General features: G+C 39.2%; 1 protein-coding gene across 12 annotated transcripts in view; it reads right to left on the bottom strand.

The window, feature by feature from the left end:
• FMNL2 (formin like 2) overlaps positions 1 to 25159 on the bottom strand; it is a 316443-nt gene that overhangs the window by 127575 nt on the left and 163709 nt on the right. For all 12 annotated transcript variants that reach the window (XM_064382754.1, XM_064382750.1, XM_064382761.1 and 9 more), the window contains exon 2: positions 2108 to 2191. In XM_064382754.1, the coding sequence (XP_064238824.1) occupies positions 2108 to 2191 (84 nt within the window). The remainder of the gene's footprint in view (positions 1 to 2107; positions 2192 to 25159) is intronic.

A 25159-nucleotide genomic window follows, 5' to 3' on the forward strand; every position in this document is an offset into this window, starting at 1 on the left:
AATTTGCCTCTGTATCCCCACAGAGTCCTTAAATTAATAATGTCTTCATGGGAACTCAGTTCACCTACTATAACACAGAAATGAGTATGCTAGGATACACCTCACCTCACCCCAAATCCAGCAGAGATGTCTCTCTTCCGTGGCTTCCATAGCCCCACTCCCTCCAGAATTAGTGAGACATTTCTTCCATGTGACTTTAACCTTTGAGACCCACTAGAAAGCAGCTCAGATCTTCTTTATATTTACGCACTAAGCCAGGAAAGGACCAAGGGGTATTTCGGCAATACTGTTACTATAGAAGGCTCTTTGGGATTTAATCTTAATTAAATTTGGGACAGAATTTCTGCAATTTATTATCTATTCCTATCAGCATCAGTCATGTTAAAAAATGTTTATCTTCAACATGAATGTATTAGTATCACTGAATTATTATATTTAAAAATGGTTTCCTTCTCTCTTTAAAGTAATTCCTAGAATTGAGCAGTGAATTACTTTCATTTACCAAAAGCAAACCACACTGACAAGTAGAGGAAGGTGGAAGGTGACAAGTTCATGGAAACAGCAAACTTCTGCTTAGTCTTCCAGCCCACCTCTTTCACCTGCCTTCTCCCTTCTGCCCTCTCTGCCAATAATGCAAGCTTCCTCTCCACTGTCTTCCATACTTATCCGTTGTTTCTTTCATTCAACACGTTTTCAATAAGCATGTTTCAAGCACTGAGCAAGCTGTTAGAGGCCCATATCCTAAAGGAATTTACTCTTGAGGGAGACACACTTAAATACACACCTACAAAACAAAGTGATAGACTAATGCAATCCTACAGAAGTCTGAAGAAGGTGGTGCCCCAAATTAAATGATGAACTGCCACTTCATGATAAAGTCAAGTCATGAGAAAGCGTTTATTGTGGCACTCCATATTTGCTTCCTTAGAGAGAAGCAGAACAGATTCAATGCACCAACTTGCACAATGCCTTACAACATAGAGAACATTTCAGTTTAGTTAGCAATGCAAGAATAATCTTTGTTCACCAGTAATGCTGATATATTCTTTTATATTTATCTTGTTCAAATGATAATTTACAAAAGTTTACAACTTCATATAAGTTTTTTTCAGTGAGGAAATCAGTGTGGAGGGAAAATGTGGGCAGGAAAAATTAGATGAAGCCATGGATGCGGCTGGTAAAACACATGTCACTGAAATACTGTGCAGCTGGTATAAATGGTCTCTTACAACCATTTATACCAAATTTGTGTCTCAGGCCACAAATCTGGCTCTGAGCATTTTAGCAGCCAAAGAAAACAATGACCAGTTCCATGATTCACCATGTTCACACAGTAATTTTTCATGAAACTGAAACCTGAAATAATTTCTCTGTAGGTCCTCACACACATATTCATAGTTTCTTTTAAAAATTAATTTTTTTTTTTTGGAGACGGAGTCTCACTCTGTCACCCGGCTGGAATGCAAAGGGGCGATCTCAGCTCACTGCAACCTCTGCCTCCCAGGTTCAAGTGATTCTCCTCCCTCAGCCTCCTGAGTAGCTGGGACTACAGACACTGGCCACCATGCCCGGCTAATTTTTGTATTTTTAGTAGAGACGGGGTTTCACCATGTTGGCCAGGATGGTCTCAAACTCCTGACCTCATTATCCACCCACCTCAGCCTCCCAAAGTGGCTGAGATTACAGGCATGAGCCATTGTGCCCGGCCTGGAAAACAATTTCTTTAACATTATCTATCACTTTCTGTACCTTGCCTATGACATGTATCCTAAATAACATATACTATATTGATATTATATGCTTAAAAAGAAGTATTTCTGTCCAGTACATTGTGCACACAGCACTGGGGCACAGGGGTGTCCTTCCTGTACATTAGATATCAACACCACCCCACAGTCATCATTTTAAGGTTTCACAAATAAGATTTGCATTAATATTTTAGACTGAAAATCTAGAGCTGAGGCTTTTCTGCTGACAGGATAACAAAACAGCTATTCAAACCATAAATTATGGTTTGAATTATGATATAATTGACATATCATAAAATTCACACTGGATCTCTTCTTTCATTACTTTTTTCATAAAAGAAAGTGTCACTGTTTCTTACCTGATCACAAATCAGTTCCCATTTTTTCTCATTGTCATACTGCCGCAGTAACCTGGCTTTGTCAGGAGGTAGGTTCATAGCATTCTGTTAAAAAAAGAGAGAAAAGATGTCACATTCCACAGCAGGCTTCCAACTGGGTAACTTGCAGGCAGACCAAAGAATACCACTATGGTTCTTTCATGACTTTCTCTCAATTCCTAGTATCTGATTAAATCAAAATACCCAAAGAAGTCAGTTAAACATCAAATTGGTTAGATGAGAGGAGGGAAACTCTGAAATTCTATGTTGGGACATGTGAGATGGTCTGCTTTGAACAATCAGACTTGCAAAGGCAAAGGTGATGCCTTGTCTCTTTGGCAGACTCCCTTTCTACTCAACAAAAAGGTCAGAAGGTATCCAGTTTCTTTTTTTTTTTTGAGACGGAGTTTCGCTCTTGTTACCCAGGCTGGAGTGCAATGGCGCGATCTCGGCTCACCACAACCTCCACCTCCTGGGTTCAGGCAATTCTCCTGCCTCAGCCTCCTGAGTAGCTGGGATTACAGGCATGCGCCACCATGCCCAGCTAATTTTTTGTATTTTTAGTAGAGACGGGGTTTCACCATGTTGACCAGGATGGTCTCGATCTCTTGACCTCATGATCCACCCGCCTCGGCCTCCCACCAGTTTCTTTTTAAAGCACTATAGCCCCACCAGAAACAAAACAGAAAACACCAAATGAGAACTCAATGACTAGAACCACTGATAGATTCAAATTATACTCAATTTGATAAACAACCATGAGGAAAAAAACAAATTAAAAAAAAGAAAAGACAATGATGCAACTAATTTTTGTCCCCTCTGGGAGATGACAGTATTCCTTGAGGACATACGTTAACATTCATGTCAACATTAGTAACCACAATTCTCAGTTTAGCTATATTGGTTTATGAAGTTGAGTTTGAAGTAGGAAATTAATCATGAGCCAAATGAGATGTCCAGACATCAGCACTCATGTAAACTCCCTCTTAACACAGCACACCTTCTGCAGTGCTGGTCATGGATTTTGCCCAGGTACTTTCACATGTCATGAATCCAATGTCCCAAATGACCAATCGTACACATTTTTAAGAAACTAGGTTTGGATGCAAGGTGAGATCTTTAGCAAAAGACCATGGCAGAGTAAGAGAGCCTCAGGAAGAATTCAGATCTAGTCTTTCGGCTTCCCCGAAGCTCTCATGCGCTAAACAACTGAGCTAAGTAGTCAATTAGCGTATTACATCTATTAATCATCCTGTCTATTCCCTGGCATCAACACTCTAAATCATACCTATCCCTAAGTAAACAATGCAGTCCCTTATCTGAGTCAATATTCAAGCATGAATGCAAAGGTCTTGAACTTTTAATGCTCAAGCTTCCAGATCTCTGAAGGGCTTGACATAGGAAGAAACAATTCCCTTGGTCATGGTTATTGTCTCATGTAATAGGGTGAAACAAGTTCAATAGAAGCAAAGGTCAGTGTGCTATCCTGACTTAATGATAGAGAATCAACCATTGATTATGATAAATTAACCCAAGCATTTTTCCTTAAATTCAATCTAACATCTAGATTGGTACGCTTTAAGTACATCTGCTACCTATTTGAGTCTAATCCCACAGATTTTACAAACACTTGTCTTTAAAATATTTAACTTTTTAATTGCTCCCCTCGAAGCTGACAATTTACTTGGAAGAGCTTTGGACTTTAGAGTCTTCAATGGTACTACCAAGGCTTCTGAGATATAGAAATGTCTAATATGGAAAGATGTTTTCATATGGCCTATCTTCATGGAATATCTACTTGAACTACAATGGAAAACAAATCCATTTGTAATTATTAGTTATTACAATTTGACAATGTTAAACAAAGATAAGGAAAAGGAGAATTCCCTGTGTATCTTTCTGAGGAAGTCTAATGTTATCTACTGGTAAATGGTCAGTCCATCATTGCTTATTTGCAATCTAGAGAAGGAAGTTTTCCTCTTAAACTGGTGTTGACTTTCATGTTAGTGCCCCAAGTATGATCATGCATTAAGTAAGAACAATAAGATTAGAAATTAAGTGAGTTCTTTTCCTCCTGAGTCCTTATTAATCTCGAGATAAAAAGGGAATAAAAAAAAAAGAATGCCTGAACTCCTATAAGGTACCAAGCACTCCAGCACGTTGCACATGTAATCTCAGTTAATACTCATAGTAAGCATGTGGGATAGATATAATTTTCTCCATTTAATATATAGGAAAATAGATCTGGGAGAATTTAGTTAACTTGCTCAAGGTTGCACAGCTTTACAGGAACAAAGACACGACCTAAACTTAGTCTGTTAGGCTCCCAAGGACAAACTCTGAAGATGCCACCAAGCTTTTTTTGCAGGAGAGCAAAATGGCAATAGTTTATGACCTTCTGTTAGTATTCAACTAGACATTCCTGTGGAAGCACTTGGCAAACGTCGCCACAGGAATTACATGCAGGCTTTGCAAAGAGAAAGGCAAGATGCCCCTTCCAGACCAACCTTTATTTTGATTTAATAGTCTTTAATTCAACAATGTTTATGGAGTACTGCCCCTGTACAAGCCCTGCACCACATGCTGTGTGGCAGGGTGGGAATCCAAACAGACGCGGTCCCCAGAGAGCACTATGTTATGGTGGGAGACACACAGAAACAAACAAAGCTTTTTAAAGTCTGGTAAGGCTTGAGAAAGGTTATCAGAGGGTAGTTTTCGATTAGACAGTCTGGAAAAATCTCTCCAGAAAAAGTAACAAATAATATGAGTCCCAATAAATGAGAAGGATTGGCCAGGTAAAGAGCGGATGAAAGCACACTGGGCACAGTGAACGAGGGAAGCCTCGAAGGCAGGAAATAGCTCTGTTCGTTCAAGGAGCTGAAAACAGTCAGAACAGCCAGGGAGAGAGTAAAAAAGAAGGAATGATAAAAAGATGAAGTTGGAAATGTGAGTCAAAGCCGTATCACGCCTAGACATGCAGGCCCAGGTCGATACACTTTATTGTATCTAAAGTGCCACCAGAAGATATTGAGGGCTTTTAAGCAGATAAGTAACATAATGAAGTTGTTTTTCAAAGGTAACAATAGGTGCTATGTGGAGAATGAATTCGAAACAGCAAAAGCAGGGAGGCAGGAGGAGGCCAGGCCTAAGCAGTCCAAGTGAATGATGGCAGCTTAGATGGGGCTGACGACACGTTGAATGAAGAAAGGTAGACAAATGTCAGAAATATTAAGTGAAACTGATTGGTTAGACTTGAGGGCTGGGAAGGATCTGTACCTTGTTTCTAGCTTGAGTCACTAGGTGAATGGGGGTACAGTTAATAAAAGGGGCGTATAGGAAAAGGCAAAATAAATCTGGAAGAGGTGGTGAAGAATACAATTTATAAATGACCCTGTTTAGGTATGAGATAGCTATGAGCTAACCAAGAGAACACTCAAGCGGGCAGGTAGATACATGATTCTGGAGGTCAAAAGAAAGGTCTGAATCTCTGAGCAAGAAGAAACTTAAGAAGTCTCTTCGAGCATGATTAGTTATTGTCAAAAGTAGCAGTGCAACATCAATACATCCAAACTAAAACTCCACTGGGTAATCATTCGCCAAGCATCTAAAATAACCCCTTCCATGAGTCAAGCCTCTGAGCTACTCAGGCATACATTGTACAGCTTAATAATTCCATAAGGACCACAAGGAAGCAGTTCTATTTAAAATCAGACACTCCGCAGAGGTCTGGTTAAAGTGCAGGGATGCTGTGATTAGCTGGTAATAACTGCTTTTAAACTTCTTTTGAGTGAACTCATTCCTCTTGTGCTGTCCAGGGCAAGACTCTGGAGTCCAGGCTAAATGTCTGAGCAGGTAATTCATGAGTCCAAGTTACTTTGTGAGGAAAATACTGGCTCTATCTCCAGGTCCCTTTGCTGCCTTTATAAAAAAGGACTGCTCTTCTATTTGGCAGAAAATATAAATCAATTTCCAAGTTTTCCTAATGCAGTGACGACTCTACCTCACCCGTACTTAGTGATATCTGTGACACAGGGCTCTCCTTTCCTTCCTTTTATCCATTGTTCCACCCAACGTATTTCCCAGGCTTTGACCGTATACCAGACTATGTGCACTGTAGGCATCTGAGACAATTTAATCATGAAGTAACTGCCCGCAAGTATCGCCAAAGGTCAATGGAAGACATATGATATTTGAATTGAAAAGTTCAGTGGACGTTAATTATCTTTTTTCTAGATTGTACAAGTTCCTAACTAAACTAAATTAGATCATCCAAGAGTATTATTTCTGTAAAAAATGTTCCTTTCCTTCCACTCTCAACCCAGCAAACTTTAAGAATGAATTCAAATGTCATGTATCATTAGAACCTTCCCCAAACTACTCCAGAAAGACATACCTTCTCATTGGGCTCTAACAGTACTGTTTACATGTCTCTAATATAACACCTAGTACATTGTACCCTAACAATCTGTTTGCCTACCTAAATTTCCCACTGGACTGGGTACTTCAAGAACAATTTTTGTTGTTCTTGTTAATCACCAACGTATGGCACAGTACGGCAAATAGTAAGCATTAAACCGTTGTCGAATACTGAAGAGCAAACAGACTCAGCCATACTGCCCAGCCTGCAAATATCCTTAATGATTTACGATTTATGCTTTAGCTATTAACAACATCTACACACTCAACAGCATTTCGGTTTCTTGTAAAACATCATTCCATGATAATGTCTGTTGCTTCTTATTTTCCCAACAAAAATTCATGGGGTGGGGGGGAATCTTCAGTTCTAGCAACATTTTTCTGAAAAGAAACATGAGAGTTTAGGCAGTCTTCTGCCACATTTCATAAACCAGGAAACTGAACTGTGTTTTGCTGCCAGTTAATTCGGGTTGTATCTATTCCAAGTGGTAGTTACAGGAATGGTCTCTACTCTAGTTTTATCCATAATTGTACTATTTTGTTTTTAAATGTGTTTTCCATCTCAGAACCTTTTGAAAATAGAAATTATAACTACAAAATAAAGAAAAAAAGAATATCCAAAAATTCCCGGGTACTTTATAAAGAAAGTAATTACGGTAAAGAAGAATCTATGGTAGCCTATGTAACTTAAGTTATTACCCACAGATTAATTATCATACACAACACAGAACAGAATGATGGTGCCCAAATCATTCACAACCAAATAGATCTATGTGATAGCAATAGAGTTTTCTGATATCAGCTTTTGACCTGGTTTCATGGCAATAATGCAAACCTGTAAAACGTCCTTCTTTTACCCTCATATCCTCAAGGCTCATACTTAGAAACCCACAGTGATATGGAGACACACAGGAGGGAAAGTGCACAGTATGAAACACACCTTATGTAATGTTATCTTTGTCCTTATAATCTCTAAATTAAAACTCACAAGTATTCAGTCACCAGATTTTATAACAGGACCTCTTCTATATAACCACTTGCTTAGAGAGAAAAAACATGGACTTTGCAAGTAGTGCTGCTTATGGACGCAGGGAAAATCATGTCACAAAAGAAATGGCTTAGACAATCTTTTAGAGCTCTTAAATAATAGAGATACAAAAGTTTTCAGGCACTCAAAAGCAGGAGTCATTACTTTAAAATTTTTTTAATTATTGTAGAAAACATGTCATTTAAAATGTACCCTCCCTCATAACCATTTTTAAGTTTATAGTTTAGTGTCTATAACTACACTAATATTGTTGTGCAACAGTATCTAGAACTTTTCCATTTTGCAAAACAAATTCTATACCCATCAAACAACAACTCCCCATGTCCCCTTCCCCAGAGCCATTACTTGTTGCTACAAAAAAGGAAATGGGATGGACTGCAACTGGATGGTTGGGCAGCACAATGAATTCTAATGAGGCAACGCAGAGCGCGGATTTACTGGTTTATTAATTTTTACTAGTTGGGCTCTGGAATTAGGCTAGCTAGATTCTAATCCTGGCTCTACCACTTATCACTGGTGATCTTAAACCACACTATTTGAATCCAAAAGCAAATTAAATGATTAAACACCCCATAGTCGAAAAAGCCGGTAAATTTAATTCAAAATTGAAAATCAAATCAAAAATCGAGGGTCAAAAACAACAAGATGTACCATTTATTGATGGTCTGATATGTCTCAGGCACCTAGGCTCTTTGCATGCATTACCCGATTTAATCTGTCTTATAATCCTGACAAGTAGATATTATCTTTTCCATTTAGCAGAGAAGGAAATTAGAGGACAAGGAGGTTAAGTAATTCCTCCATGCATGAGGTAGGCGGCAAGGCCAGGGCTCAGAATAGAGTCTGTATGACCATCCCCCTCCATGACACTTGAACTACAGTGTTTCTAAAATATGACTTGTCTGAACTACGCAATCCCACAATTCCACTTAAATAATCAGACACAGTCATTAGCATGGAAAGTGAAGGTAGAAATGCATAATATTAATATTTTCATATAAAATACTGACATTTTAATAGAAGTATTCTAAGATGTTGAAAAATATAAACTACAGCCCCCAAAAAAAGTGAGTGGGCTTACTATAGATAGCAAGGTATGGTGTCAAATCAATATATACTTAATATACTGTCAAATAACAAATCAAGATGGGAATACAAATACATGGTAAACTCAGGCTTTGATGAGGCATTAATGAAGCAGAAGGAAAGAAGATGAATACACAAATGTAAAATGAAGCATGTCAAATAATACGACAGAACCTCAGAGAAGGAGCTATTACTTTTTCTTATGGAAAGCAGGAAATGCTATGCATTGAGCCTGGATATGTGGGGAGGATGGTAAAGAATGGCATTAAATGGCACAAAGTTTGGGCTTTGGAGATGAGCCACCTTGGCTGCAATCATGACTACCATTCATTTAGAGCGTTGTCTCAGCTAAGTCACTTAAACTAAATCTCAGTTTCCTCACTTGTGACGTGGAAATGATCACTGTGGTAGTGATGAGTATCACGATGGTGATGAGGATGGCAGTGATGTTACTACCTGCATCATAGAGTCTGGGCAAAATTAAATTGGATAATCCATGTACAGCAGCCTCATCCACATCTATGATTTTGCTTTGTGTTATTTTGCTCTTTCAGTTCCCTGAGTTCAACCATGGTCCCAAAATAGGTTAGTGAAGAACAATAAGATATTTTGTGTGTGAGAGAGAGAACACATTCACATAAACTTTTTTTATAGTATATTGATATAATAGTTCTATTTTATGATTAGTTATTGCTAATTTCCTGTGCCCAGTTTATAAATTAAACTTTATCATAGGTGTGTGTATATGTAAGAAAAACAATCATATAGATTAGGTTCAGTGCTGTATACGATTTCAGATATCCACTGAGGGTCTTGACAAGTATCCTCCACGGAGGACTACTATCAACTAGCACAAAAGTAAGTACACAGAAAGTACTCAGTATGTTCAATGATATTATTCCTATTATTCTCATTATTTTAGGTAAAGGGAAAGACATGAACAAAGGCATGAACACAGGAGAAGGTAAAGGGCTGTGCGTCACACAGAATAAACCAGGAGGTAAGGCGAGCATAGTATGAGACCAAGTTTGCGTGGACACCAAACCAGAGAATTTCAAACTTACTCTATGGCAGTGAGAAGTCATTGGCCAAAGAAATGTCTAGGAAAAGCAAGTCTTTAAAGGGTCCTCAAATCAAATGAGGTAACTGATTCCTCTTGCTCTGTTAACTCTTCCTACACTGACATTTTTCCTTATACCATTATTGGGACATCAAGTCAAGTCACTTGGAACTGAGTAATGTATCAATTCTCCTGAGTTCACTTTAAAATTTCAACAGCTGAGGGCCTCAGCGGGGCGGTTGCAAATTCAGCACATGGCCGATCCATCCATTCCCCTCACCTAAAAGCCAATTCCTTTCATGACCTATATGCATGGTCCAAACAACTACCTTGCATCCTAAATTTTATTATCTTCCTAGCCTCTAGGATGCTGCTGAAATCTATTCAGCTTCTTTCCTGGCACAGGTCTCGGGCAGCCAGCCAAATAGTTCCCCAAAGTGAATCACCAGGCAGTCATTTTTCATTGTCACTGTTATTTTTATTGAATCATTGAGGGTATTAATATCACCACCGTAGTCAGTAAGCTCACAAAGGGAGACATTAGACTCTCCCTAATCTAGTTACATCTTGGAAATAAAAGCTGACTAGAAAGCTGTCCTTTCTGGGGAAACTGTGGTAATGAGACATAGCTCTAATCTCTCCATCACAATCCTAGGCACAGTCTATTTTCTTAAAAGTATTGCTTTCTATGACTCCTCCATAACTTTTTCAATCTCATGATGAGGATCACCAAAGGAGCAAAAGAATTCAAGTTTATATTCAATTAAGGTCACATCTTCTGAAATAACGAGAGAAAGATTATGCTTTTATCTTAAGAATGAATATTTTTTGCCATAACCACTATCAAAACTTAGAGCCTCAAATTTATGGCTCCTCATTTACAAATAGCTGCAACTTCAAAGGTAGACTTCCTATCATAGGCAGAATAATGACCCCCAAAAATTTCCTCATGCCTATCCCAGGAACCTGTGAATATTCCTTATATATTAAGAAGTGATTTGCAGATATGATTAAGTTAAGAACCTTGCAATGAGAAGATCATCCTGGATTACCTTGGTGAGAACCAGTATAATCACAAGGGTCCTTAAAAGTGAAGGAATAATTGTAAAAGGTGGGGAGGAAATAAGTGCTGGCAGGGATTTGGAAGAACTGGTACCCTTATTTATTGTTATTGGCAATATAAAATGGTACACCTACTATGGAAATCAATGTGGTGGTTCCTCAAAATGTTCATCATACACTTAACAGAGTACCCCACATTTCTGCAACTAGGTATATACATAAAGGAATTAAAAAAGAGACTCAGATACCTGAAATTATGATGTTCCTAAGATTAAACTACTAAAAAAAATTAAAACTGAAACTATCAGCTCATGAAGGAACCATGTTCTGAAGTAAAGTTCTGTACTATCCAAACACCCAGTAACACTGAGACAACTTAAGGTTTCACTACAACACATGTTTATGAGTCTTGATGGTCTCGTTTCTAGAAATGCATAGTGTCTCTCCAGACAAGCCCAGCCGAGAGAGGCAGGAAAGTTGGACAGTCTTGTGTGGCAGGCCTTCTGCTATATGACAAGTGGATTAATTTTTCTGCGTAGTTTTCCCCTCCTTACTCCTGCTACTTAGCTTTTGGCTCTAACCCCTCTTGGTGGTGGAAAATACCATGAAGTAAATGTTTGCATCTGTGTGTACATCCTAGTATTAAAGTAATAGTTTAATGTTGCTGGTATTTTTACAGTCAATACCATCAACATGTTAATTCACACATAATGGCTAAGGGAACACTTTCATATTTAATTTTTTTAAACTGCTAAACCCCCTAAGATGTCATAAAAACAGAAGCAGTCCCAAAGCAACTGTCATTAAGAGCAACTCAACAACAACTCAACTCAACAACTCATCAAGATCTTTTTGAAGGCACCACCAATCACATTCTATTTTACTGATTTCGCTTTCTGTCCTTAACAAAACTCCAAGTCCCTGGAAGGAAAATAATCTGTTAGTCCTCTTTACCAGCCCTAGGACCCCAATAAAGTATTTGTATTCAGATGATGCATAATTATTGTGTAACAGAATTCTGTTCAGCCACAAGCTACAATTTGATAAAAGGCATTCCTCCGAGATCATCAATCTCCTTTTAAACAAATAAAGAATTAGGACCAGAAAAGCAAGTGCCAAATTTAGTCATTATCTATTTGTACGTGGTTGTTAAATATTATACAACTACTAACAGAGTTTACTTCAACTCTGTAAAGTTAAATATATATATATATATATTTAAAAGCTTTAGATAGGCCAAGCATGATGGCTCATACCTGTAATCTCAATACTTTGGGGGCTGAGGTGGGAGGATCATTTGAGCCCAGGAGTTCAAGAACAGCCTAGGCAACATTGTGAGATCCCACTTCTTACAAAAAAAAATTTTTTTTTAATTAGCCAGGTGTGGCTGCACATGCATATAGACTCAGCTACTCAGGGGGCTAGGGCAGGAGGATCACTTGAGCCAGGAGCCTGAGGCTGCACTGATCCATGATTGTGCCACTGCACTCCAGCCTGGGCAACAGAGAAAGACCCTGTCTTTTAAAAAAAAAAAAAAAAAAAGAGGTTCAGATATACCTTCTCTTATACTCCAGGCCTGGACCCGACCTGCCTCTCCTACCATCCCCACCCACCTTCGCTCCACCAAACCTACATCTCAACCCAAGACCTGAGTCTTCTATATACCTTGTTTGAGGTCACCTTTGCTTTGTATTATCTCTAATATCACTTGTTCAAGGGACAAAATGTGATCTAACTGGTTGCCATTTCACATATGTACACTTTTTATCCTATGAGAGGAAAAGTTCTCTGGCATATTTTGATGTCTTCTACAATACTCAGAACATGGACAGATACACAATACACATCTAACAGTTATGAGCTGAGCAAAAAAAAAAAAAAAAAATCATAATAAAACTAATTCTGACGTGTGGTACATGGAAATTTAGAATTTATACATGCAATGCACAACATCTATGGCATTAAATAATAGATTATTTATTAAATGGATGAGCTAAATCATGTTATAAACAGGTATCCTTAGATACCTCAGTCAGAAGTACCTCTTGTTGGAGCACAAAGTTTTCAATGTTTGTCTCTTTGGACATAAAATGGTTCATGTGAAATAAAATCCATGTCATCTGAATTATGCCTGGTTTTATATTGTCACACCACAGTGGTACATTCTAGATGTAAAGTGCTACCCAAGTGTATGGTCTGGTTTCAGCCTAAAACAAGGAAGCATGGTGACATCTGCACTGCATGCACCAAGCAAGGCAACAAGAAGAAAGCATTTTCCAGGGTGGGCGCACACCTACATTTACAGACAAAGAATTTCTGGGAAGCAAGCCCTAGGGTGTGCACTATTCCATTTTAAGTGCTGGATTTGGTTGTGGGCAAGAAAAAGGAAAAAGAAAGCATGCATGCAAGACAGAGATGAAAAAGAGCAGGGGGTGGCAGGGTGCAGAAATCTGACTGTATTGACTCTGTGCGTCTCAGCTGGGTAAACCACTACAGCAGGCCTGGGGGACACGACCCTCGCTGCTGAACTCAGTACACCCACTCAATATGTTCTGGATGTAAACACTGTTCTGTTTCCTACAAAGCAGTGTTATGCTTCTCCAAGAGAGCTACAAGTATTTGGAAGAATGCCAAAATACCACATTGACCATTCAATCTTTGCATTCTTACATTCTATTACAACTCCATCCTCCTCATTCAAGAGATGAACCATAGGTAACTCACATGTACCAATCCATCTTTCTGTAAATTACACCTCAAGTCCTGAGGATCCCAGAGATAATGCAACACACTTCATCCAGTACCTAATGTTACTTCCCACTCAAAGTGTCTGCCAACTTGAAGCATACCTCTGATTTAGATCTGTCCCTCTTCCAGAGGGAAATGCAACTCCAAGTGCACATGAATCCCTGTTTGCTTATTAGGTTTTAAAGAGAAGTGACAGGATCAAGAGATTTCTAATTTTCACCTTGAGAAACTACTCAGTACTTACCTTCCTAAACAAGCCTTTAAAATCTGATCCTCCATACACCATCCTATCTCAGGGGTCTGTCATTTCAGCATAGCTGTAGTGTTCCATCCCACTCAGCTGCCCACCGACAAATAGGTCCATTCATTCTCTCTCTCTTCTATACATATATTTATAAATGATAAGCACAATATATTCTCTGTTATTGCACATGGCTGGGCAACAGGCACACTGTTTAACAGAGAAGCGCACACATACCATGCATGATTTCTAAATGAATATGATTTATCAAAATATATTAACACAAAAGCCATATTATCATAACTTAATCTTTCTTTAATGACTTTGAAATAATGCCAGAATTTTAGAATGTCTTTTGGTCATCATGATAAATTACAATTACAACCTTTGGAATTACTCAGACCTGGGTTCACATTCCAATTACTAGCTGTTAATTCTGGCAAGTAACTAAATTTCTCTGAGTCTCGGAGTTTTTATTTGAAAATGAGAACAAAAAGATCTCCCTGTTAGGATCACCATGAAACACAGAATGTACCTCTTGAAACAGCAGTAGACACATGGATGGTAGCACAGTGTCTATAGAAGAGGCTGTGGCTGTAGACAAAGATTCTAGTCTTCAAGTAAAATTTTTAAAATTAAGTTTATATCATAAAACTGAAACTACTTGCTGTATATTCATAGGCAAGTCACTTAATTTACTTGAACTTTAGTTTCCTCATCTGTAAAATAAGGACATTATCTACTCCAAGCGCATTTCAGGAGGAGCCTGATAGAAGAGGCTTTATGCAGTAGGACTGTTATGAAAATCAAAAAGAAAATGAGAGAACACATGCAAAGTGTTTCATCAAGCTCAGTGCCTGATGTAAGTGTTCGATAAACTTTAGCTATTCAGTACCAGAATATGATACAACCTAATTCAAAAAAGGGAGGAGTAAAGTGTTGGAGCATCTTAATTTCTTTAACATAAGGGCTTTCAGAGCTTCTCACATACATAAAAATTTCTGGTGCCATAAATACAATGGATGTTTAGCTAGAAGTCATATAATGAACTAAATAGAAATGTCTAGTCCTGTGGTTCCCAAATTAAGTGCCAAGGCGCCCCTTAAGCACTACAGTGAACTAAATGGAAGTTATGGCATTATTTCCAAAGGAAGAAACAAAACTCAAAATCAGATACTGCACAAGCCACTAGACTGAGGCGGTCCACAGTTTCTACCCTGAATCATGCAACATTTCCTTTCCATAACATCTTACCTTTACAAAATTGGTTTTTTAGCAGTTGCTGTGATAAAAGCAAGTAACAGGAGAAAATGAAAACTGAACAGGACGTGAAGTGTGTGTACAATTTTAATTGAATGTATGAAAGCTGTGCAGTGCCCTATAGCTGCACACATCATATTTATAAGTAATTATGTTTTTAAAAGAATAAAATGGGCCGAGTGCGGTGACTCACACCTGTAATCCCAGCACTTTGGGAGGCCGAGGTGGGCGGATCACAAGGTCACGAGATTGAGACCATCCTGGCCAACATGGTGAAACCTTGCCTCTACAAAAAAAAAATATAAAAATTAGCTGGGTGTGGTGGCGCATGCCTGTAGTCCCAGCTACTCGGGAGGCTGAGGCAGGAGAATTGCTTGAACCCGGGAGGCAGAGGTTGCAGTGAGACGAAATTGCGCCACTGCACTCCAGCCTGGTGCCTGGCGACAGAGCGAGACTCTCCTCAAAAAAATAAAATAAAATGAAAGTTTTTTCCTCACAATTTATATGTAATATTTTCTTAAACAGCCACTAAATTAGTAGGTCATAAACAGTTGTTTATACATAAGTACTAAATAAATGGAATGGTTAGAGGTTTTTCTTTTGGTCTAGGAGGCACCATAAAATTATTGAGACACTAAAGATGTTGTGACTGAACACGTTTGGAAACCTCTAGTCTAGACACTATCTGCCTCCACCCCATCACACCTGATATTACTACTTTCTGGCAGCACAGCAGATTTTCTATATCCACAGGTTCCACATCTGTGGATTCAACCAACCATGGATCAAAAATATTGGAAAAAAAATGCATCTGTACTGAACATGTACAGACTTTGTCACTATTCCCTAAACAATATAACAGCTATTTATATAACATTTATATTTTATTAGGTATTATAAGTAACCTAGACGTGATTTAGAGTATATGGGAGGATGTGCATAGGTTTTATGTGAATATACTCTATCAGGGACTTAAGCATTCATTGATTTTGGTATCCATAGGGTGGGGAGGTCGGTCCCAGAATCAATCCTCCATAGATACCCAGGAATGACCATATTCTAAAATAAAGGCCCTCTATAAAGAATTTTAATCTGAAGCTACATATGAGAAATTGTTAAAACAGTTGGACAATATTGATTTGAGAAATAAATGTACAAATTTTTCAACTAAAGAAACTATCATAAAAATGAGATATTTCCCTAGGGGTTCCATGTAAACAGGGTATCACACAGTAGGCAGTACCCTAGTTACCTTGGTAAATAAACTTCAATCTAGGTAAGTTTTTTTTTTTTCACTTGTAACTTCTAAAGAAATCTTTCAGATTGAACACGGTTTCAAAACCATTTACTAGAACTTAGCTTTGTGATAGAGCATTACTCTAAAACGCCTATTGTCCTGGCATAATTATTAACAATGCCCCCTTTCATTCTAAAAGTACTCCAATCTGGATGATTAATTATATGGCCACCCTGATTTAAAAGACAATTACATGCTGAAGAAATCAAGGTATGAATGTTTGCTTGTATTAACAGCTAAGCAAGTATGAGAAGTATGATTCTGGATTTCAGTTTTTTAAATAACTCATTATCAGACACTTGAAGACAAGGCTGGAGTCGGATGACCCTTAGTATCCTGCTTCTAACCCACAGTCCTGCGACTCTGAAGTCAGTGTGGGTAGACAGTGAATCAGCTCATCTGGCTGCCAAAGCTACTGATGAATTAGGCTCTGCACCTTACAGTTTCATGCATGTTTTACTAATTTGTTAATAACTTGTAATAATACGCCAAATAATGACTTGGCTTTCCTTATTTAAAGAAATGAATAAAGAAAATATTATAAGAAAAGCAATTCAATCATTCTAAATTCTCCTTTGTTCAATTATGACAAATTCCATATTTCATTTTAAAGTAGCCACAGTTGGAACTTTTTTCTAATTCTATCCATTTTTTCCTGTAACTCCCAACCAGCCCTTAGGTAAATTTTAATATCTTTCTTCATGCACAACATTCCTTACTCATTAACACCCTATTTTTTCTTCCCAAGAAACCCAGTGGCTGCCTAGTTTTCACACTTGACTCTCTACTGTTCCTTTCTCTAAAAATGGAAACTGTAAAGATTTTGTTTCTCACAAAATCTCTCATGCTTCAGGGTGAAAAAAAAAAACCCTTATGACTTAGTAAATATAGACTCCCAAAGAATGAGCATACTCATGTGTGACTTTTCACAACATCCACAGGACAGAAATACTACAAATAATTTTAGATAAATAGAGAGAAATATCATGCAATATCCCTCTGACTTGATTCCTGAAGAACAATGCTTTAAATGTGATGGCTTTTCAAGACAAAATTAACCTGCTGGTTTTACCTTTGCTTTTTCCTTACATGTCAGTATGTTCTACATTTAAGGCATAGGATGAACGTGAATGACGGCATTCACCTTCTAGAACTCTGCATGTCTTCAGAGTATTAATACACAGGTATGCACATTCACAAGCCCCAGTCTTGCAGTAATGAGTCAGGAATTCTGAGATCTGAGCCCAGGAATCTACATCTCTTACAAGCCTCTGAGATGAGATCCATATGTACATAATTTCTTAGGTCTACTGATAAACAAGTGCCTCAGTGCACAAAAGATAGACGCTTGCATTCCGTAAACAACCCATTTACTCATTTCTCAAAATTTTGAGTATGAATATATTAAAACACACACACACACACAATGGGATACAGCTACGGAGAGACACTAAACAGGTTTTTAAGAAGCCTCCCTATAGCCGGACATGGTGGCTCATGCTGGTAATCCCAACACTTTGGGAGGCCGAGGCGGGTGGATCACGAGGTCAGGAGTTCAAGACCAGCCTGACCAACATGGTGAAACCCTGTCTCTACTAAAAATACAAAAATTAGCCAGGCGTGGTAACATACGCCTGTAATCCCAGCTACTCAGGAGACTGAAGCAGGAGAATCACTTGAACCTGGGAGGCAGAGGTTGCAGTGAGCTGAGATCATGCCATTACACTCTAGCCTGGAGACAAAGCAAGGCTCAGTCTCAAAAAAAAAGAAAATAAAAAAAGTAAGAAGACTCCCTGCATGCAGGCAGGAGATACCTTAAGAAAGGACATACAAATCAGATTTTTTGTTGTTAAGATGGAGTCTTGCTCTGTCACCCAGGCTGGAGTGCAATGGCATCATCTCGGCTCACTGCAACCTCCGCCTCCCATGTTCAAGTGATTCTCATACCTTAGCCTCCTGAGTAGCTGGGACTACAGGCACGCGCTACCACGCCCAGCTAATATTTTGTATTTTTAATAGAGACGAGATTTCACCATGTTGACCAGGCTGGTCTCGATCTCCTGACCTCAAGTGATCCACCCGATTCAGACTCCCAAAGTGCTGGGATTACAAGTGTGTGCCACCGCACCCAGCTTGATTGCTCTTCATTGTGGAATGTGTGAATAGTTCCCCATTAGAAGCAAGGCTGGAGATGCAGTTGTGAGAGAACATCCTGGCTCTTGACCTAACACCTTTTTGCCCCACTGCAATACCTTCCCCAAATTTGTCTGACTTTTAGTAAAGAACTCCCATCAGCTCACTCTTTTCTGCAGTTCCCTCCGTACCCAGCTTAGAATCCATGGCCCAGGTAAATAACGCTCTTGACCCTGCACCAGTGTTTCTTGCTCCTCCAGCTGTCTTTTCAGCACAACCACCCAACACCCCCCCAAACCTCGACAAACTCACTTACAAGTGATAAAGATTTTTTGCTTGACCAGACTTTAGTCAGGCTCCCGTACATTCTCCTACATCCATGTATACACCTCCTTATAAAATCTGGTTTTGGCAAGAACTCTGTTAAGTCAGTTTAGCCCGAATTCCCCACCCTCTGCTTCTAATCACCCTCACTAGCTAATTGGGTTCCTCATCTTCTCCCATTCCCCAGATGGTATCTGATCATCCTCTCCTGGCTTCAACAAGAATCCTGTAATAGGTCAGGATCACTTTAGCCAGAATTCTCTCCCCCTCTTCCCTTACTTCACTCCCACAGCCCTGATGTTTCCTCCTAGTAATTTTCCATCCACTGACCTCCACGCCACTCCACTCCTTGGCTATAAATTTCTATTTGTCCATGCTATGTTCAGAATTGAGCTCACTTTCTCTCCCTCACTGCAAAAATCTCATTGCAGTGGTCCCCATGGCTATCGAGATGGTCCTGAATAAAGTCTGCCTTACCATCTTGAACAAGTGTCTTGAGTAATTCCTCTTGAATCCCATCTAGTCCCTCCTTATACAGAAGCACCTGAGTCTGCAGAGAGTGCCACGCAACAGGTAGACCAGTCAGCCACAGAGCAACAACTGTCACTTGCCCAGAGAACATCTATCCTCAACGACTGCCTAGAAAACATCTACCTTCTTCTGGTCAACCATTTACAATCTCTTCCAGCCTCCAACCTCCATATCCTCTCCTCACCCCCTTCTCTCAATATAGCCTCACTGCTTGTATCTCACGAAGAAAATAAAGCCCCATATACCAGAACTCGCTCCACTTTTTGCTACCAAACTCACAAACCCACCACACTGTTGTAGTTTCTTCTCCCACTCTCCTCACAATGAAATAAAGGTGGTATTTCTTTTTTTTTGTTTGTTTTTTGTGGGTTTTTTTTTTTTTTTTTTTTTTTTTGAGATGGAGTCTTGCTCTGTTGCCCAGGCTGGAGTGCAGTGGCACCACCTTGGCTCACTGGAACCTCTGCTTCCCTGGTTCAAGCAATTCTCATCCCTCAGCCTCCCGAGCAGCGGGGATTACAGATGCCCACCATCACGGCTGGCTAATATTTTTATTTTTAGTAGAGACGGAGTTTCACCATTTTGGCCAGGCTGGTCTTAGACTCCTGACCTCAGGTGATCTGGCCACCCTGGCCTCCCAAAGTGCTGGAATTACAAGCATGAGTCACCATGCCAGGCCCAAAGCAGTATTTTTTCCTCTCTTGAAGACCATCCTTCTTGTATTCTTCTCTCATAGACCTTTGTGAAAAATAAATGTTATAACCTGTGTTTCACACAACACAATTTCTGGCACATTAAAAAGAATTCAATGAATAGATGCTGCTTTCACCATTAAGGCTTCCAACAGAGTTGTACCTAGCGGGTACTCCAAGGATGAAACAATCAATCCTATATTTGAATAGGGAGAGAGAATCAGATAAGCATATCCTCAAACAAAATTCTCACTGTTACCACCTTCCCACTTGCCCCGAAATAACCCATGTGTTTATCTCCACAAGAACTTACCCTATAGACTGGTATAAAGAACAAGGGGTTAAAAAGTTAAAGCATCAATATTTCCTTGCTTTTGATTTAAAACTACTCAAAGCTACTGTTAAATGACAGGGCACAACAGTGAAAACTAGGTTCCTTTCCATACTTGCTACCATGCAGTTACCAGTTTCTCTTTCAGGAAACTATAATTTATGAAATTTAAATGAACTAGAACGTTTGGATCACATTCAAAGTGTATACTGGACCTTCTGCCAATATCTAACTCACAGGGGGTACACAGGACCCCATTAGATAAACAGTGCAGTATGGACATTCACAAGATTCATTCTCATCATCTTCCTTCTAGATGGAGTCTTAGCAATTAATTTCTCAAAATTAAAAAAGGCAGACAAATTTATACAGGGTGAAACAGAGTATCTTTACTTGTTAAAGCCAGGAACATAATCAGGCTCTTTGCTCCTTTCTGTGTAAATATTCCTGAGACCCTTTCACTCAAAACCCTGGACAGCCTGGGAGATTTTGCTTTTCAGCATCAGGGCAAGCTGGCTAGTTTGCTTTGGAGCCTCTGTACCGGCTGCTCATTGAAGATAAATTTAAAAACTGAATAGAGCCTTCATTACCATTTCCATCAACCCATCCGGAGCTCTGGATATCAGCTCATAAAGAATTATGCATTTAAGTTACATGTCTTTTAGAAGAGTCAGAGACATTTTCTGAGTTCCCTTTTGGGAAGGTCATCCTTCAAGTTTCACTAAATTCAAGTAAAAGCTAACCCTATCCCTGAGTCGCTTTTGAAAAGCAATTACATTCTTATATCAACAATACAGCAAGGACAAAAATATCAAAATAAAAAGATAATCCTTAAATACATATAGCTTTAAGAAAAGCCTATCAGGTCGAGGACTCTATTTGGGAATTACTGGCCCACATGGTTTGATTTCAGGGCACTAAGGGCAAAAGAGTTGTTTTTACTGCCTATAAAACTTTTAAAACCATAATGAAAAATGTGCAAGATTTCATATAAGAATCCAAATTTTCATCTTCTCATGAAAATCTGGAAAGCCTCGCAGCACCGGCCAGCCTTGCCAGCGCGGGCTAAAGCGAGTGGCGCCTGCCTTGGTCAGGGACTTCACTCTCTGGCTTGCCAGCGTTCCACCACTCCCTTTTGTCTCAAATCCAGGCATATTTTACAAATTTAAGAGACCTAACTGACTCCTGTAGACAGCTGAGTTTTGATGCCCATTTTTTTGTTTGTTTGTTTTGAGATGGAGTTTTGCCCAGGCTGCAGTGAAGTAGCACAATCTGGGCTCATTGCAACCTCTGTCCCGCCAGGGTTCAAGTGATTCCCCTACCTCAGCCTCCCAAGTAGCTGGGATTACAGGTGCCTGCCACCACGCCAGCTAATTTTTGTATTTTTAGTAGAGACGGGATTTCGCCACGTTGGCCAGGCTGGTCTCGAATTTCTGACCTCAGGTAATCCATCGGCCTTGGCCTCCCAAAGTGCTAAGATTACAGGCGTGAGCCACCACACCCAGCTTGATGCTCATTTTAAGGCATTGTTCGGATACTGGGGTATGGTTGCAGGTAGGGGACCTATTTGCTGCGGTCCACAGCTGTTGATTCTTTAGTTGAAAGAATCTCAGGTGGTTTCTAAGAAAGAGGTTCTGAGTGGGTAGACAGCAGAGTTTTAATTAACCAGGTACTGGAGAACTAAGCAGAGAGGAGGAGGAGACAGAAGAAGGCATTTTTCCAACCAATAAATTTTGCCTGGGCTCAGTCCTGTTTTTCTTTCTGATGAATGTTATGGAATGAACATCAGACTGATTTCTTAATCTAAGTGTATTTCAGGGAATGATTTAGTTCCCATCCTCCTGCTCCCTTGGTGGGCCAGAAATATCCAATGATTCTTATCGTGGTTTGTCAATTTTCCCCTGGGTGTTGCCTATAACAACATGTTCTCTTCAGAGATTCCCCCACCCAAGTTGTCCTGCTCTGAAGTCAGCACTAATTCACTGTTCTGCTTTCATTAACATCCAAGGGTGAGCTCTAATAAAGTAAACCCAACATTGCTTCAGGGGTCAATGCTCTATCTCCCGACTGCAAAAGAGAAAGCAGACAGACTTCCTCCAGGCTAGAGGAACATGAGAAAGAGGGTTTTAGCCAACACAATACAACTTAATTCTCCATGAACCAGTATTAGGAAAACCAAAAGCACCAGATCATCAAAATCACAAAAACAAGAACTCAGTGTACTGCTAATATGTGCATAAATGAATGTATTTATATGGATCATGCTTATTCTAGGCTTGTGCCACAGAATAGAATCTTGTTAGAATCCCAAGTCTGGAAGGCTGATGGTTGAGCCTGCCAACCATCTGCCAGCAGAAACCTATTTACACACAAGCTTTCTCATATAACTTGGAACCCATTCAGTCCTAAAACACATATACCTTGAAAAAAGCCTACACTAGGCCTTAAGTGACCTACAACAGTCAGGAAATCCTTTCAAATCAGCCCATTTCTCACTTCTCTCCATTCTAGTCATTTCTTTGATTTAGATTTTACTTGGCCTTGAATAACTAATAGTCATGAGTATAAGACCTTCTAGAACTGTGGTATATGAAATCCCCAACATCATGAATCACAACAACCCAAACACTCAGCTTCCTCCAAAAGCAACCAGCCAGAGGCCTGCAGAGAGAGGGAAGCCAGGCCTCACGGCTGGAACTCTCAGGACTTCTGACCATCATCAGGAACATCATGTCCAGACAAATTCTGATTCATTCATTCTTTTGTGCCTTTCCTTTTTCTGAAGCCTAAACAGCTTTTTAATTGACAAGTAGGATGAGCTTAAAAGGAGGTTCGAAATATTGTTCCTCTAGAATCTGCATTCTCATCAACACTTTTCCACTGAGACTTTGACGTCCCAACCAGGCATAACAGAAAACACAGCTGACCAAGCTCCTGGGGACGAAAAGCTCTTTATTAACACTTGGTTCTTCTATGTTAAAATGCCACTGACCCCTCCCATCCTACTCGAATTAACTAAGGGCCCCTTTGCCCTTCACGGTTGGTTATTGCCTTACAGAACAACATATGAATCACATAGGCCCTTTATGTTTACAAAGATGCCAAATTCCTTCACTAATTAAGTTGAAGAAGGAATAATTCTGCCTCTTACTGAAGTAGGGACCATTTGCCATGTTTTCAATAATGCACATGAATGGTGAGGTCTCTGAACATTCAGGTAAGTACACTTGTTTGTCTTCAATTTTATTTTCTTTGATGAGCTTCCAATTCTCAGTATTCTCAAGGTTTTAAAGAAAAAGGGTGGTGGTGGAGAGATTCCTGATATAAGACAGCAACAATATGTTACACAAAAACAATATCCTCAGTAAAATCTGCCAGAAAAATGAAATGCAGATCTGAAAAAGAACAATGTGACAATATGTTGTGACAACTTATATACACCTTAAAAAATGGAAGAAAGAAGAGTGAAACTGGAAATTTGACTAAGCTCATGGATTGGTGTACAGAAAATAGGTAAGGGCTCAAGAATATCCTTAAAAACTGACAACCCAGATAATATAAAGTGAAATAAGATATCAGTGGCTGTGGGCATTTTTTTTAAAAAGGTAAAGTACAAACATAACACTAGAACAGAAATTCAAACCTTCTTAACTGCCAAAAAACTCTATCTCATAGAGAAAAAGCATAGACAATATAACAATGCTTTTTCATAATACCTGTGTAAAGTGCAAAATTTTTGCACTTGGAGGCTATCTTGGAATTCTACCTGTAGTATGCTATGTGGTAAAAGCAGAATTCTAAGATAGCCTCCAAGATTCCTGCTTTCTTGGGTGCATGTCCTATATTATCATCTCCTCCTCTTAACTGTGGGCAGATTAGGAATATGGTATGACTTCACTCCCATGATTAGGTTACATTATATGCCAAAGGTGAGAGGGGATTATCCTGGGTGGGTCTGCCCTTAAAAAGTACACCCTTTAAAGACAGTCTAGAGCCACAGAAAATATTAGTCAGAAAAGTTCAAAGCAGTAGAGACACTACTCAGAGACAATCCATGAAGAGGTCACATGGGCAGCTCCTTGGAGATAAGGGCTTCACTGCTACCATTACAAGCAATGGAATTCTGCCAACAACCAGTTAGCTTGGAGAAGGACTCCCAAGCCTCGGGTGATACCAAAACCCTGGCCAACACCTGATTTTCAGCCTGGTGAGACTGAGCAGAAAACCCAGCTAACCCATGCCCAAACTCCTGACCCACAGAAACTATGAGGTAATACATTTGTGTGGTTTTAAGCCTCTAAGTTTGTGGCAATTTTTCTGCAACAACAAAGTACTACCTTTCAAGTATAAAAAAAAGGAAATAAGAAAATACAGTATGTGTCTGCTGATTTGTGTAAAAAAATATATCCAGGAAGGATAAACCAAGAAGTAATGAGATTGTTTATCTATAGAAAGAGGATGGGAATGGGTCAGAAAGGATGAGAAAGAAATGACACCTTCTGAGCATACTTTTCATGTATTTATAAGTTTTAGAACTCTGGCAATATTTGACATTATCAAAAATAAATAAAACCAACATGATTTTAATCAAAATAAGAGAACCTAATGCATTACAAATGAACAACAAAAGCACAAAGTAGGTAGAGAAGAACCTAAGCAACTTTAGACAATAGCACTGTAGATATTGCAATACTAAAAACAAAAAAAGGATGCACACAAATACTATATTCTAGTTAGTAAATTTATTCCTCATAAGGGTATGTGTTAGCATTATGAAACTACCATGTGTGTAGCTTAAAACTATACAA

This window comes from Aotus nancymaae, unplaced genomic scaffold (assembly GCF_030222135.1).
Source record: "Aotus nancymaae isolate 86718 unplaced genomic scaffold, 86718_ANA_hifiasm-v0.15.2.pri h1tg000029l, whole genome shotgun sequence".
NCBI lineage: Eukaryota > Metazoa > Chordata > Mammalia > Primates > Aotidae > Aotus > Aotus nancymaae.